The sequence below is a fragment of the Myodes glareolus genome, chromosome 22 (genome assembly GCF_982192425.1).
Source record: "Myodes glareolus chromosome 22, mMyoGla1.1, whole genome shotgun sequence".
Taxonomy (NCBI): domain Eukaryota; kingdom Metazoa; phylum Chordata; class Mammalia; order Rodentia; family Cricetidae; genus Myodes; species Myodes glareolus.
This window is the reverse complement of record NC_142047.1, coordinates 53,509,503-53,523,031: the sequence shown is the minus strand read 5'-3', so window position 1 is coordinate 53,523,031 and position 13,529 is coordinate 53,509,503. Positions and strand designations below refer to the sequence as shown.

At 38.4% G+C, this 13,529-nt stretch overlaps 2 protein-coding genes across 2 annotated transcripts in view; both read left to right on the top strand.

Annotated features, from left to right (window-relative positions):
- Window positions 1-4,933: 4,933 nt before the first annotated feature.
- LOC148118609 (zinc finger protein 431-like) lies at window positions 4,934-5,774 on the top strand. Its single transcript, XM_087900583.1, has 2 exons — window positions 4,934-5,439; window positions 5,638-5,774. The coding sequence occupies exons 1-2, from the start codon at window positions 5,277-5,279 to the stop codon at window positions 5,700-5,702; spliced, it is 228 nt and encodes a 75-aa protein (XP_087756709.1). The 5' UTR covers window positions 4,934-5,276; the 3' UTR covers window positions 5,703-5,774.
- LOC146890200 (uncharacterized) overlaps window positions 5,715-13,529 on the top strand; it is a 49,356-nt gene continuing 41,541 nt past the window's right edge. The window contains 4 exon segments of the mRNA XM_087900320.1: window positions 5,715-5,851; window positions 7,024-7,283; window positions 7,286-8,179; window positions 11,025-11,031. Of these exon segments, the coding sequence (XP_087756446.1) occupies window positions 5,835-5,851; window positions 7,024-7,283; window positions 7,286-8,179; window positions 11,025-11,031 (1,178 nt within the window). The 5' untranslated portion in view covers window positions 5,715-5,834.

Below are 13,529 nucleotides of genomic sequence, written 5' to 3'. Positions count from 1 at the left end.
ATTAATCTTTGCACAAAGTCAGTGAAGGGTTCTCTCTGTCCCTGTCTAACCCTGGTATATGATTCGACCCTTTTTGCTGGATCTTGTATTCTATTCAAAGCATTCAAGGCTGCTTTGTGACATAAGGACAGCACTTCTTTGTCATAAAGAGCTTGGACCTGTGGATCAGCATATGCTCCTACACCAAGAATTTGATCTTGGGAAACCTCCACACCTTTTGCTCTTCCTTGCTGTTACATATGTTTGGATTATTCTCTGGAATAAATTCCAAACATCAAGGAAGGTCCATCATCTGATACTGCAGACACTAGCTGAGAGAAATTATGGGGGGTAGCTCTGACATTAGAAGCCCAAGTCCTTATCATTTCCTTAACAAATGCAGAGTGCAAGCCTTAATTAACGACAGCTTGCTTAATTTCTTTTAAATCATTCATTGCTATTGCTGTCCATCTAGCTTCTTTAACTCCCTTTGAGCCTTTAGAAGTTGTCCCTTTGTCAGAATAAATTACAGGGAATGTTGTTAGAACCCTGGGTAAGCCAGTTCTAACAGCTGGTGGTAGTATTGTATCCTGTCCTTGTGCCTTCTTACTCTGTTCACCAGCTCCAATAATTTCTTCAATCATTTCTAATGTTTTTTATCGTTGTCTCCCTTAAATCCTGAATCTCCTGACCTACTCGTGTTTCTAGGAATTTCATTAAGGTATCAGTATTTTGGTTCCCATTCTGGAGATACATTCTATCTGTTACCTTATCAAAACTTTGTGGTAACATCTGAACATCAAGTTCAACAGCCTGAACCCTTTCAGGTAACTTCCTAGTACCCTTGGACATGGAGTCAATTTTGTCTATTATAGTATCCTCTTGTTCAGATAACCCCTGATTTTCAATTATTTTAATCCTTTCAACTGGTTGTTCATTATTAGTCCATAAAAATCATATCTTTCTTAATGATAAAATATTGAAAATAAAACTGAAACCTAGTAACAAGTAAATTAATGTATCCCCATAGTCATATAAACCTTGCATGACATAATCCATTGCATTAATAAAGAAAACAGTAAAATTGGCATTGGAAACAAAAACTGCCATATTACCCCTTGTCTGGTAGACGGCGCTGTTGCCTAGTTGTGACTAGAACCACTGCAAAGGTGATGGAAACAGGGTCCTGTTTCAGTGTCTGCCTTAGTATTTGTTAAAAACTAGGAAATATAAGTTGATCCAGAAAGAAAATTTAATTAAATCAATTCCATACACGGAACCAGAAACCCAGAATCCATGGGTAGAATAGAGCAACCCGGAAGCCGTGTATGCCTCCACGTGACCGAGTCGTTCTGATTCACGCCACTAAAGCGCCGCACGTACAAGGGAAATTTAAAAACAACTCAGAAAAGAGCAAACCAGGCAGACAAAGACTGTCCTGAGCCTGTGGAGCTTGGGAGGTGTGGGGTTTAATTGAACTGCTGACTCCACACACAGGGCACAGGTCGCAGCTGAGGGAGAACTCGTGACTAGCTGAGCTGGCAGCAAGAAGTTGAGTGGGGTGGAGGAGGGGTTCTACAAACAAATGTGGGGGGCCAGATGAAGGCGTAAGTCACAGACAATCCCACACCAGTTTGGAATTATGATTAATAGAATGGTTATTTATTCAAAGGGGAAAAAACTTACAGATTACCGTCCCAGACAACAGCCCCTCCGTGTGAACAGGAATGGAGTCTAGGAGCCGGAAGCGGAGCCGGAAGCCAAAGAGCGAGTGGAGGACAGCCACTGCTTTTTTAAAGAGAGAGAGACCATGCCCCAATGGGCTGGTAACTCAGCAGCGATTGGCTGAAGGAGCGGAAAGAGCTCCCGCAACAACAGAGGGGGTCTCTGCTCACCAACTTCAGACATCACTGCCCTGCCATGTTCCTGCTCACTTTCTTCAACTATTCATTGCTCCGTGTGTCAAGAAAAACATTTTACAATGTCAAAGTCAGTATTTCCTAGCAATGGACCCCAAATGCTTTTAACACATCCATTGACCATCCTGCATTGAGCCTGGATTGTGTATATTATTGTGTTTTCTTTGAAGTTTTTGATTTTGAAGGAGCTGAGTAACCAACAAATATACTTTAAAGGTATCTTTAATTCAAGATATAGGCCTAAGGATATGTTGTTTTGGAAAAGAGGTTCTTCTGTTGTTTCCACAGAAGATGAAAACCTGTGGATTGCTTCCAGACTAATATGGCTTGATGGATCAAGAACCCCTGAAAGGTCACTTTGACCACCCCTCAAAAAATTACTTCACCCAATAAACAGCAGGAAGCAGTTTGGAGAGTACTATGCCCAAATTCCCAAATATTGTTTACATTTAAAGGGGAGTATGCTATAAAAATTTACGTGGGTAGGGATCTTGGTTTATTGATACAAATTCAAGGTCAATTTTGTTATACTGTGTTTATGCCTTTTTTGTGTTGATTAAGGTATTATGTTTGTGAAGCTCATTTAAAAATGTAATATATAATTAAGAAATTCTGGTTAATAGATACCCATCTATAATAGTCAAGCTTGTAGTCATATTAGGTTTCTAGATGCACAGAGATATATTTCAAATATATCTTTCAAACCTTTCAAAGACTACAGAATATGGCATTTAAAATGTTTTAAGACCTCAGGGCTTTTCATGACAGTAAGATACATCTGTTCCATGCAGCACCAATTGCTTCAAGAGGAGGATGGGCATCAAAGAAGCTCCTTAAGGAGTTTACTAGCCATTTGGGCAAGAAACTGCTCTTGCTTGGACTGCTTGATGGTATTCTGTACATTCTGGAGGACACGGAAGAAAGTGACTGAAAAACTGCCAATATAGGTGGAACTGTCTTTGAAATTTCCTGCTTTGTGGAAAAGTCTGCCAGATGCTATGGGCCAGTAGGCTGAAGATGGATGCCCCAACAGTACAGAAGAACTTTGGGTGACTGTCCAGGCAGTGAGATGTCTCTGTGAATTCTAGAGTTTTGGAAGTTGCTTACAATGTACTTCCTGTTTACTTAGGTAATATTATATCCTTCAGGAGTCTTTGATGGAATTTTAAAATAGATAGCTATTATAGTTTTCCTTAGATATGATTAAAGATAAAGTGGATATAAATATTGTAACTGTAATTCTTGCCTGATACCTGTTTTGTTATGTGTAATTTTTCTATGTTAAAGTTAAAACCTTTCTTCTTATTTAAATAGAAAACGGAAGTAATGTGGGGTTCTCTTCTGTATGCTGTGACTATCATTAATGAATAATGAAACTACTTTGAACCTATAGCAAGACATAACTTAGGCAGGCAGGGAAAACTAAACTGAATGTTGGGAGAAGGAGGCAGAGTCAAGGAGAAGCCATGGAGGTGCTGCTGGAGACAGACGTGCTGAAACTTTGCTGGTAGGCCACAACCTCCTGGCAATGCACAGATTAATGGAGATGGGTTAAATTAATATGTAAGACTTAGCCAATAAGAAGCTAGAGCTAATGGTCCAAGCAGTATTTTAATTAATACAGTTTCTGTGTGATAATTTCGGGGCTAAGCAGCGAGGAACAAGCAAGTGTCCTTACGGCAACATGGAATGATGGATAGTTGTGATCCCCCAAATAGGTACTGGCAAGTGAGCCCACCTGTATGCAAGACCAGCAAGAACTCCCTGCTACTGAGTGTTCTCTTCTGCACTGTGCTGATTATTTATGCTCCACATTTGTATTGCTCATGTTTTCATCTGTCTATTTATTCAAACATGCTGTTCTGGACAAGCCTTGACAAAACCACTTCTTGCCAGGGTAGGGGCCTGGGGATTTAGAAATATAAGTAAAGAATACAAAGTCTTGTAAAAAATAATAAAACAGAAACCAAAGAAAAGTCCCGGGATGTGTTCCTGTGAATACTGAAATCATCTGTGTTTAATTTTCCATAAAACAATGACTTTTCAAACGTGATATAAATGTCAACTTGAGCAATGAAGTGCTTCAAAACTTTGAGACACCAAGTCATTAGCATTCTGTTGTTTAGGCCATGAAGCTACCCTAGACCAAATATCCTGAAGGATATCCACTCCCCGCGTTTGAATAACCTGACCATCTATGAGGATGGAATGGGTCTACTTGTATGATCCATTTTAATGTCAAAAGAACCAAGTAAACACATCCTGAGTCAGGACATGTAGCTACACTTGTCAACCATTTTGAACAACCTCCAAACTCTTTGACCATCAGACAAGGTGGAAATAGGCTCACCTTTTTGGGCCTCCACAACATGCAGTGCCATTTAATAAAATCTCATTGATGTTACAGTTTAATTTGGGGTAGTTCAGGTTTCTAGAAGGCGAATACAGAACTGGAGTGAATACATAACTCTGTAAAGACATCACTAAAAAAAAACTCTTTCTGTTTTTTGTTTGTTTTATTGTTTCATTATTTTTGCATTGAAAATAGGGTCTTTATTTGTTTATTTGTTTGTTTATTTATTATTCATTGTTTTTTCAAGACAGGGTTTCTCTGTAACTCTGGAGCCTGTCCTGAAACTAGCTCTTGCAGAACAGGTTGGCCTCAGACTTACAAAGATCGGCCTGCTTCTGCCTCCCGCGTGCTGGGATTAAAGGTGTATGTTACTACTGCCTGGCAGGGTCGTTATTTTTAAGATTTGTTTATTATATATACAATATTCTGTCTGCATATATCCCTGCAAGCCAGAAGAGGGCACTCAAGCCAGAAGAGGGTACTCGATCCCACTATGAATTGTTGTGAGCCACCATGTGGTTACTGAGATTTGAACTCAGGACTTCTTGAAGAATAGCCTGTGTTCTTAACTGATGAGATATCTCTTCCCCTGGAGGCAGGGCCTTAATATGTACTTCTGACTGTCCTGGAACTGATTGCATAAACTAGGTTGGTATTCACCTCTGGAAATTCTGAGTGTAGTGGTTAATAGTGTGAGCCAATACACTCAGCTTGCCCATCTTACTTTTCTATTTTGTAGTTAGGAATTGTACACTTTTATTCATGTGTTCTCTGAACTGTTGATTTGTTTCCTTTTGTTGATCTGTTTCTTTCTCTCTCTCCATTTTTTGTAGTCATTTCTCTTGCAAGGTGATATCCCATTTGCAGTGTACAGAAATGACAGAGGTGAACCTCCTATTCAGTTTCCTTCTAAAGTGACTTGGGGATTACTTTATACTGTCTGCATCATGGAATAAGTATGAGGAACACCACAATTATATGACTATACTGTCAAAGAACTATGCATTTACAATTGTGTCAGTATCATGTTTTCTGTTGTACACATGTGTGGGATATTTCAGAATGCAGTGACCTATGATGATGTGCATGTTGACTTTACTTGGGAAGAGTGGATTTTGCTGAATCCTTTCCAGAAGAATCTCTACAAAGATGTAATGCTGGAGACCTACAGGAACCTGTCTACCATAGGTAAGTCTGGATTTTCCTTGATGTTTTAAAATAAGGGGAGAACTGTTAATTGGGTTTTGGTGCTCTTCTATAGTTTGATTGGGAAAGAAGAGTGAGGAGAATAAATCAGGCATGGTTCTAAGTGTCACTGAAAATAGCAAATTAAAGTTTGCACAATTTTCAATAATATAGCATACATTTTCTGGTACTATATTTTAGGATACAGTTGGGATGACCATAATATTGAGGAACACTGTCAAAGTTCTCAAAGACATGGAAGGTAATTATCATGTGCAAGATGATACAAATGTGCCTCTGAAGAAATTGTAATGTGTCCTGGAAGTTGTAAACAGAAGCAACAGTGTAAATAAACATAAATTCATGTACATTGAAGATTATTAAATTCTCACAAAATCATGTGCCTCAATTTCAGGTAGGTGAATTGTATTTGCAAGGCATTCTTTTAAGAAAGACGACAAGGAAACAATGCCTTAACATATATCACCATTTGAATCATAGTTCTATGAGAGCCATGCTGTTGAACTGCCCCAATCTATTTAGTTTCATACCACTCATATTACAAAAGGTATACATGTTGAAGAGGTGATAAATATATCTCCATAACATTCTTATATACATACAGCCCATAGGAAAACTAGTGTTACTAATACACTTGTTGTTCCTGTGCTGTGTATAGTGAGAGCTACAGTTAGGGCCAAGAGTCAAGGTGCTGTTGTTATCAAGATATTTTAATCCCTGTATCACATGTCTGTGAGAAACAGAAAATCAGACTGTGTGAAGTCAATATGAAGGCCTTTTATTTGCTATTCTTCATATGTCACTCTGAATATAAGTCATGGGAGCATAGGGATATGGGCAGGCATAAAACTCTTCTCTCTGAGAACAATTAGAAGTTATGTAGCAGTTGCCACATTGAGTATACTTTTTGAATTTGATTCAAGTATAGAAGCATTTGGTTTCCCAGCTTCATTGTTAATACATCAACAAATTCACATTACAGAAAATCCCTATGAGTACTAGGACTATGTAAAAACTTTTGTTTGTCCTAGGTGACTTAACAAATAGAGTATGAGTCAAAAGTATGGGATAATTTATAAATGAAATGAGTGGTGAAGCTCTCAGTTTTTCCAGTTCTTTTGAAATATGTGTAAAATCTCATATAAAAATATTCTGGGGGCTGGAGAGGTGGCTCAGTGGTTAGAGCACTGGCTGTTCTTCCAGAGGTCCTGAGTTCACTTCCCAGCAACCACATGGTGACTCACAACCATCTATAATGAGATCTGGTGCCCTCTTTTGGCATGTGGGTATACATGGAGGCAGAACATTGTATATATAATAAATAAATGTAAAAAAAATATTCTGTATATGTGAACCATGTAACAAGGGATCTTACCATCACAGGTATCTTCAAAGATGCAAAACAGCCCTTAATAAAGGGGAACAACATGAATATAAACACAGTGATAAAATCTTAGATTTTATCTTTACAATTGGACCAAATTGTAAAATTTATTCATAAGATACATTGATTCAACAGTGTTTTGAATGTAGTAATGGTTTTATGTGTGCCAATTATCCTTGCAGGCATGAAATAAGTCATACTGGAGAGAAACCTTCTGTATATAATCAATGTGTTAAAGCCTTTGCATATGACAGTCATTTTCAAAGTCATGAAAGAACACATGCTGGAGAGAAACCCTATAAATCTAGCCAATGTGGCAATGCCTTTACACATGGAAGAAATCTTCAAATGCATAAAAGAACACATACTGGAGACAAACCCTATGAATGTAATCAGTGTGGTAAAGCCTTTGCATGTCATAGTAATCTTCGAACACATAAAAAAAACATACTGAAGAGAAACCCTATGAATGCAATCAATGTGGTAAAGCATTTGCACATCATGGTAATCTTCATGCACATAAAAGAAGACATACTGGAGAAAAACCCTATGAATGCAATGAATGTGGTAAAGCCTTTTCTCACCCCAGTCATCTTCAAATACATAAAAGAACACATACTGGAGAGAAACCCTATGAATGCAATCAGTGTGGTAAAGCCTTTGCACAACAAATTACTCTTCAAATACATAAAAGAACACATACTGGAGAGAAACCCTATGAATGCAATCAATGTGGTAAAGCCTTTTCAAACCACAGTCACCTCCAAACACATAGAAGAATACACACTGGAGAGAAACCCTATGAATGCAATCAATGTGGTAAAGCCTTTGCACAGCAAATTAGTCTTCAAATACATAAAAGAACACATACTGGAGAGAAACCCTATGAATGCAATCAGTGTGGTAAAGCCTTTTCAAACAACAATCACCTCCAAACACATAGAAGAACACATACTGGAGAGAAACCTTACGAATGTAATCAATGTGGTAAAGCCTTTTCACATCATAGAAATCTTAAAATACATAAAAGAACACATACTGGAGAGAAACCCTATGAGTGCAATCAATGTTTTAAAGCCTTCAGAGAACAAGGTAGTCTTCGAAGGCATAAAAGAACACATACTGGAGAGAAACCGTATGAATGCACTCAATGTGGTAAAGCCTTTGCACAACGAATTACACTTCAAAGGCATAAAAGAACACATACTGGAGAGAAACCCTATGAATGCAATCAATGTGGTAAAGCCTTTTCCATCCACAGTCACCTCCAAACACATAGAAGAACACATACTGGAGAGAAACCCTATGAATGTAATCAATGTAGTAAAGCCTTTTCATGTCATAGGTATCTTAAAAAGCATCAAAGAAGACATGCTGGAGACAAGCTATGAATGTAATCATTGTGACAAAGCCTTTGTACAACACAATGATCCCTAAACAAATAAAACAACATATTGGAGAGAAACCCTGTGATTGTAAACAATGTGGTCAATCCTTTGCTCATCCCACTAATCTTCAAACACATAAAAGAACATATAATGGAGAGAAACTCAATGAATGTAATCAGTGTGCTGAAGCTTTTATATTTGTCAGGAGTCTCAAAATCATGAGAGGAGTCCTAATACAGGGGGTCCTAAAAATATAGTTGGTGTGGTAAAGCTTTGCATTGTATATAGGAGTAAAACTTTTTATGTGCGGTCAATCTGTTGAAGTCTTTGCATCTCACAGTAGTCTTTGAATACCTGTAAAAATACCAAGGTCTTATTATAAAGTATTTGGTAAGATCTTTATTCAACACACTTGCATTCAGTTACACAAGAATATTTTGTAGAAAAAATATTGACAGTGTCAACCATCTGTTCAACTTTCACGATGTCCAATTTTACCTTGTTTCCCTTGCAAACAAATGTAAAAAATGAGTTTATGAAGCCATTGTGTGGGATAAAAGGTCCAGTCAAAGAAACACACTCTGATCCTGAAACCAGAGCCATAGAATCACACTCCATCCCTAATCAACTGAGCATGAAACCAACCAGTCTCTGGACAGGAAAACTAACAAATCCTTGAGCACATAAGCAAACAATCACTGAGCCCAAAATCCAGCCAATCTCTGAGCTTGTTCAAGCTCATGGATTAAAATCTGAGCAGTCCCACCCTGAAAATCTTTCTGAAAACCCTGCCTGTAAGAAGCCCAATATATGCCCTTTGCCTGTTCAGTTGGCAGCTACCTGTTTCTGACAGAGGCATCTACTATCCTGGATTTCTTTCTCCCAAATAAATCTCTTGAATGATTTTTGGGTGAAGACTTTTTTTCTGTAGCAGAGAAGAATCTCCTCTGGGAAATTTTGAGTTGAGCAGAGCAGAGAAGCAAGGGGAACCTCTGCTGGGAAATTACATTATGGGTGCGGAGCAGAAGTAGCAAGTCTTTTGTAGAGCCAGAGCTGACTGCTATGTTTCTGTAGGTGTTTTCCCTTAGTTGAGTGAAGCAGAGAGGTAAAAACTTGGTCCATAGCTGAGAAGAGTGGATATCTCTCCTGGGAACCTCGATATTGTAACAGAGCAGAGAAGCGGTAGACACCCCGCTAGGAAACTCCCCTGAAGAGTGGAGCAGTGTAGCAATGGACATCTCTGCTGGGATGCTCTCTCAACAGTAGACAAGAGCCCAGCTGTAATGGCTCTGTTTAGGCGAGAAGCAGGATTGCTACATCCACTGGAGACCTCCCCTACTAGAACACATCTCCAGGTATAGCCTAAATTCCTGACAGTCTGTACTCCTTTCTCCTCTCAGCTTTAAGTATTCCACATACCTTCCCTTCCATGCTGTATTTATAGCCTGACTCCCAATAGTCAGGGTACCATTCTCTTCAGAGCTGTAGGTATCCAGGATACCTTCCCCCACAGTGTCAGGTATAGCCCGACTTCCCAACAGTCAGGGCACATTTCTCCTCAGCTGTAGATACCCAGGATAACTTCTTTTCACAGCTGTAGGTATTGCCTGACTTCCCAACAGTCAGGATACTTTCCCTCCAGAGTCGTAACACTTGCACTAAGAATTTAAATGATAGTGTAACCCTTCTATATTTTATACTTCTCTTTATTTACATGAAATAGCTAAACCTAAATAAATAAATAAGATAAAATAAAATAAAAGAGGAACACAATCAATAATAGAAAATGCAATATGTGCTGGGCAATGATGGCATAAGACTTTAATTCCAGCACTTGGGAGGCAGAGGCAGGCGGATCTCTGTGCAGGTCAGTAGCAGGTAGCAGGGCCTAAGTTGTGTGTGTTCGCATGAAGATCAAATAATAGGAAAAAATTACCTAGTACAGAGCCTGCCATTAATCTACACATAAATAAGGTAGCATGCTATCTGCCTAGGTTTTTGTATTTGATGTTTCAATTTAGTAAGCAAAGAAGTCACTAATGAAGAGTTGTGAGGAAAAATAATAACTTGAGCAGATGTTGTTACAAATTTTACCCTAAATTATTCAAAAATTTCAGCACTGTTTTCAATCAAAAGGCATATTAAAATCCACGTGACAACATTGTGAAGGCCATGGTGGGGCTGTCTTGACTTCAAGGCCGTCCTGGGCTACAGATAAATTCCAAGCCAGCCGTGACTACATAGCATAGACTGTCTCTAATTTAGGAAATACGTATTTTGGACTGGATGGGGTGTAGCTCAGTGGTAAAGTACTTGGCTGGCATGCACAAGGCCCTGAATTCAATTCCCAGTTCTGGAAAACTTAAAAATGGCTACTCAAGCCAGCTCCATTTACCATTTGTAGAAGGCTACAGACATACCACAGGAAAAGAGATGTTGAAGCTGTAATAAACTCATTGTTTGAAGTAAACCATGATGAGTAGTCAGGGAAAACCATTCTGTGTTCTGTTTCTCTGCCTTCTTCACTTTAGACTTCATAAGGTAATAGGGTGGTTTAGGAGGAAGGAAAACACTGTCAGGCCAAGATTGCCTGTTGTGAACAAGATTTGTTTGCCAAAACCATATTTGCTATATTCTTGTTTCCATATATTAACAGGAATTTGCAGTCATGAAACAGATTATTATTAATATGTGTAGTGAACATTCTGAGAACAACTTTCTTCTTAATACAATGGAATCAAAAATTTCTGAGCTCCCAAAGTCCAGTTGAAGAGAGAGAGGACCAATAATATGAGCAAAGGGGTGAAGACCATGAGGGGGATGTCCAATAAAATAGCTTACCTGAGCTTACGGGAACTCACTGATTCCAGACTGATGGGGTGAACCAACATAGGACCAAACTAGGCCCTCTGAATGTGGGTGCTTTTTTTCCAGCGCTATTCCTTTGAAGCCTTTTGGCTCTAATCTTAGGCCCAGGGCATAGTTCTTTCACTGACTCGGATTCTAGGGACAAAGTGTTTCTTAGGTTCTGGAGGGGGAGGTCATGTAAAGAAGGGTGAGAATGAAGGTAGAGAAAGAGAGGGGGCAGGGGAGTGGACAGGCAGGGAGAGATTTTTTTAGAAAGATTTTTTTTCAGATGAAGTAAAGAGAAAGTTACCATCAGAAAGCATCTGTGTTTCATTATTTACCAGAGAGATAGAAACTTATTTCTAATTACCCTCAGGTAAAAAAGTTTTCTAAACTTGCTACCATGAGGTTTTCTTTTTCACAGCACTGGAGCAGATCAAGGAGCTGACCTCCCCTGGTCCACAATAATTTACTTCCAGAAGAGGGCAACATGGATGCTATGATTTTGGTGCAATTTTTGTTACATCTGAACCTGTGTCTACCAAACCCTCAAGTTCTATATCATCTATTTGTATTTTTAACTTTGATCTTAGATCATTTACAGAAGCTTTCCAAAATGTTTGCTTTATGGCTTCTCCTGATAATTTTGTTTTATTTTCTAAATATATCATATGGTTTTTTAACATTATGTTATTTAATTGTTTTGTGGAGGCTTTTCCCTGATATGAATAGGGAACGATTGAACTACATTTGTTCCTGGGGTCTGCGAGAAGCCCCTCAGAGTAGCTCCCAATGGCAAAGAGTTACTTTGTCTGTCCATTGTTGATCTACATTCATGAGTCCAATGCCAGATTTTGTCATACCTTCTATACAGTCCATTTCGATCTATAATAAACATTGCTTCTAGAAGCAATTTGCCCACACTCCCTTTTCAGGTGACCTTGTCTGCCACAATTAAAATGCCTAAAGTTTTAATTTTTTCAAATCTTCAGAAGTCAGTGCTCCTACATCATTAGAAATATGGAGAGGAATGGTCTAAGGTTATTAGAACATCAACTTTAATATATTCAGTTACTGTTCAACAATAACAATTAACACTTATATAATTTTAGTAAATGATTCAGTCCTCTTACCTAATTCTTCAAGTCTGTCTGAAGCATTCAAATCTTGTATATGACATAGAATCTGATTGTTATCACCCAACATACACTGTCTTTGAAAATCAGCATACTGATTTTCACCATTAATTTCATCTTGGAAAATTTCATGACCTCTAGCCCTACCTCATTGTTCCAAGGCCCTGGTTTCCTCTCTTCACCAAGTTCTGTCTTTTAATTGAGGACTAGCTGCTAATATTGCTGACATTAAATTCTTCCAGTCATAGCTTCCCATGAATTTAATATCTGTCTTACAAAGAATGAAGGCATACCATATGAAACTATTGTTTCCTTAAATCTCTTTAATTCTAATGTATCTAAAGTATCCCAATTAACTTCTAGGTAGTCTTGGGGATGCATACCATCTGGTGGTTCTTGTTGAACAGTAACTGAATATATTAAAGTTGGTGTTCTAATAACCTTAGGCCATTCCTCTCCAGTTTCACAATGCAATGGTATGGTAAATTGTGCTCCAAATTCCTATTTCTGTGTCTGAGCATTTTTCTTTCTTTTTTTCTTTTTTTCATTATTATATCTGTCCAAAGCCTACATCCTATTAATCCACTTGTCATATTTATCACAAAAACCAGCAAGCCTACTACTGATAGATATTAGACACCGTGGCCTGCAGCCTGAGGGGATTCTGTTCTCTCAGGCACAGACTCTTCCAAAGCTATAAAGAGAATTTTTCTAAATCTCAATCCCTCTAAAGAACTCAAGATTCAGAGGTTGAGGTAGAATTCTGCTAAACTGAGTCTCTGAGGTGCTCAGAGAGACAAAGCAAGAAGTTCACCTCTTCTCCTTGTTCATGTCTCCGAAAAGCCAGGTGTCTTTCTCTCAGTCCCCACTTAAAAGTTTTTCAGCACTTGGTTCCTCCCTACCACTTCCTGTCAGCTAGTTGCTGAATCAACCTCCTGACCACAGGTTAATTTTATTTAATCAAATATAAAACATATTTGCATCATAAACAAATTTTCCAGAGCACAAACAAAAGTAACACATCTTAAAATAATATTCTACAACTGAATTGTGTATAAAAAAATTATTCTGACTTGCAGTTAATCAGGCTGAGAGATTCTCACCACTACCATGTCCCGGCTCATTTCTTTCCTCACCTACTCCTTAATTCCTCTCTGGAATCTGTCAGCTGCTGGGGCACACCCCTGGCATATCTAATATTTTTTAACTTACACGAGGATATAGTCTCCTATGACAAAATATTCTACACTTGCAGAAAGGGCTTTCTCTATTTTGTATCCTCTGGAAATTCAGATGGACATTTTAACTTCTCTATTT

Bases quoted from the DNA above. Each gene is read 5' to 3' on its own strand.
- LOC148118609 (XM_087900583.1), top strand. From the start codon at position 5,277: ATGTTTTCTGTTGTACACATGTGTGGGATATTTCAGAATGCAGTGACC. The intron at 5,440-5,637 runs GTAAGTCTGGAT...ACTATATTTTAG, and splicing joins CAGGAACCTGTCTACCATAG to GATACAGTTGGGATGACCAT.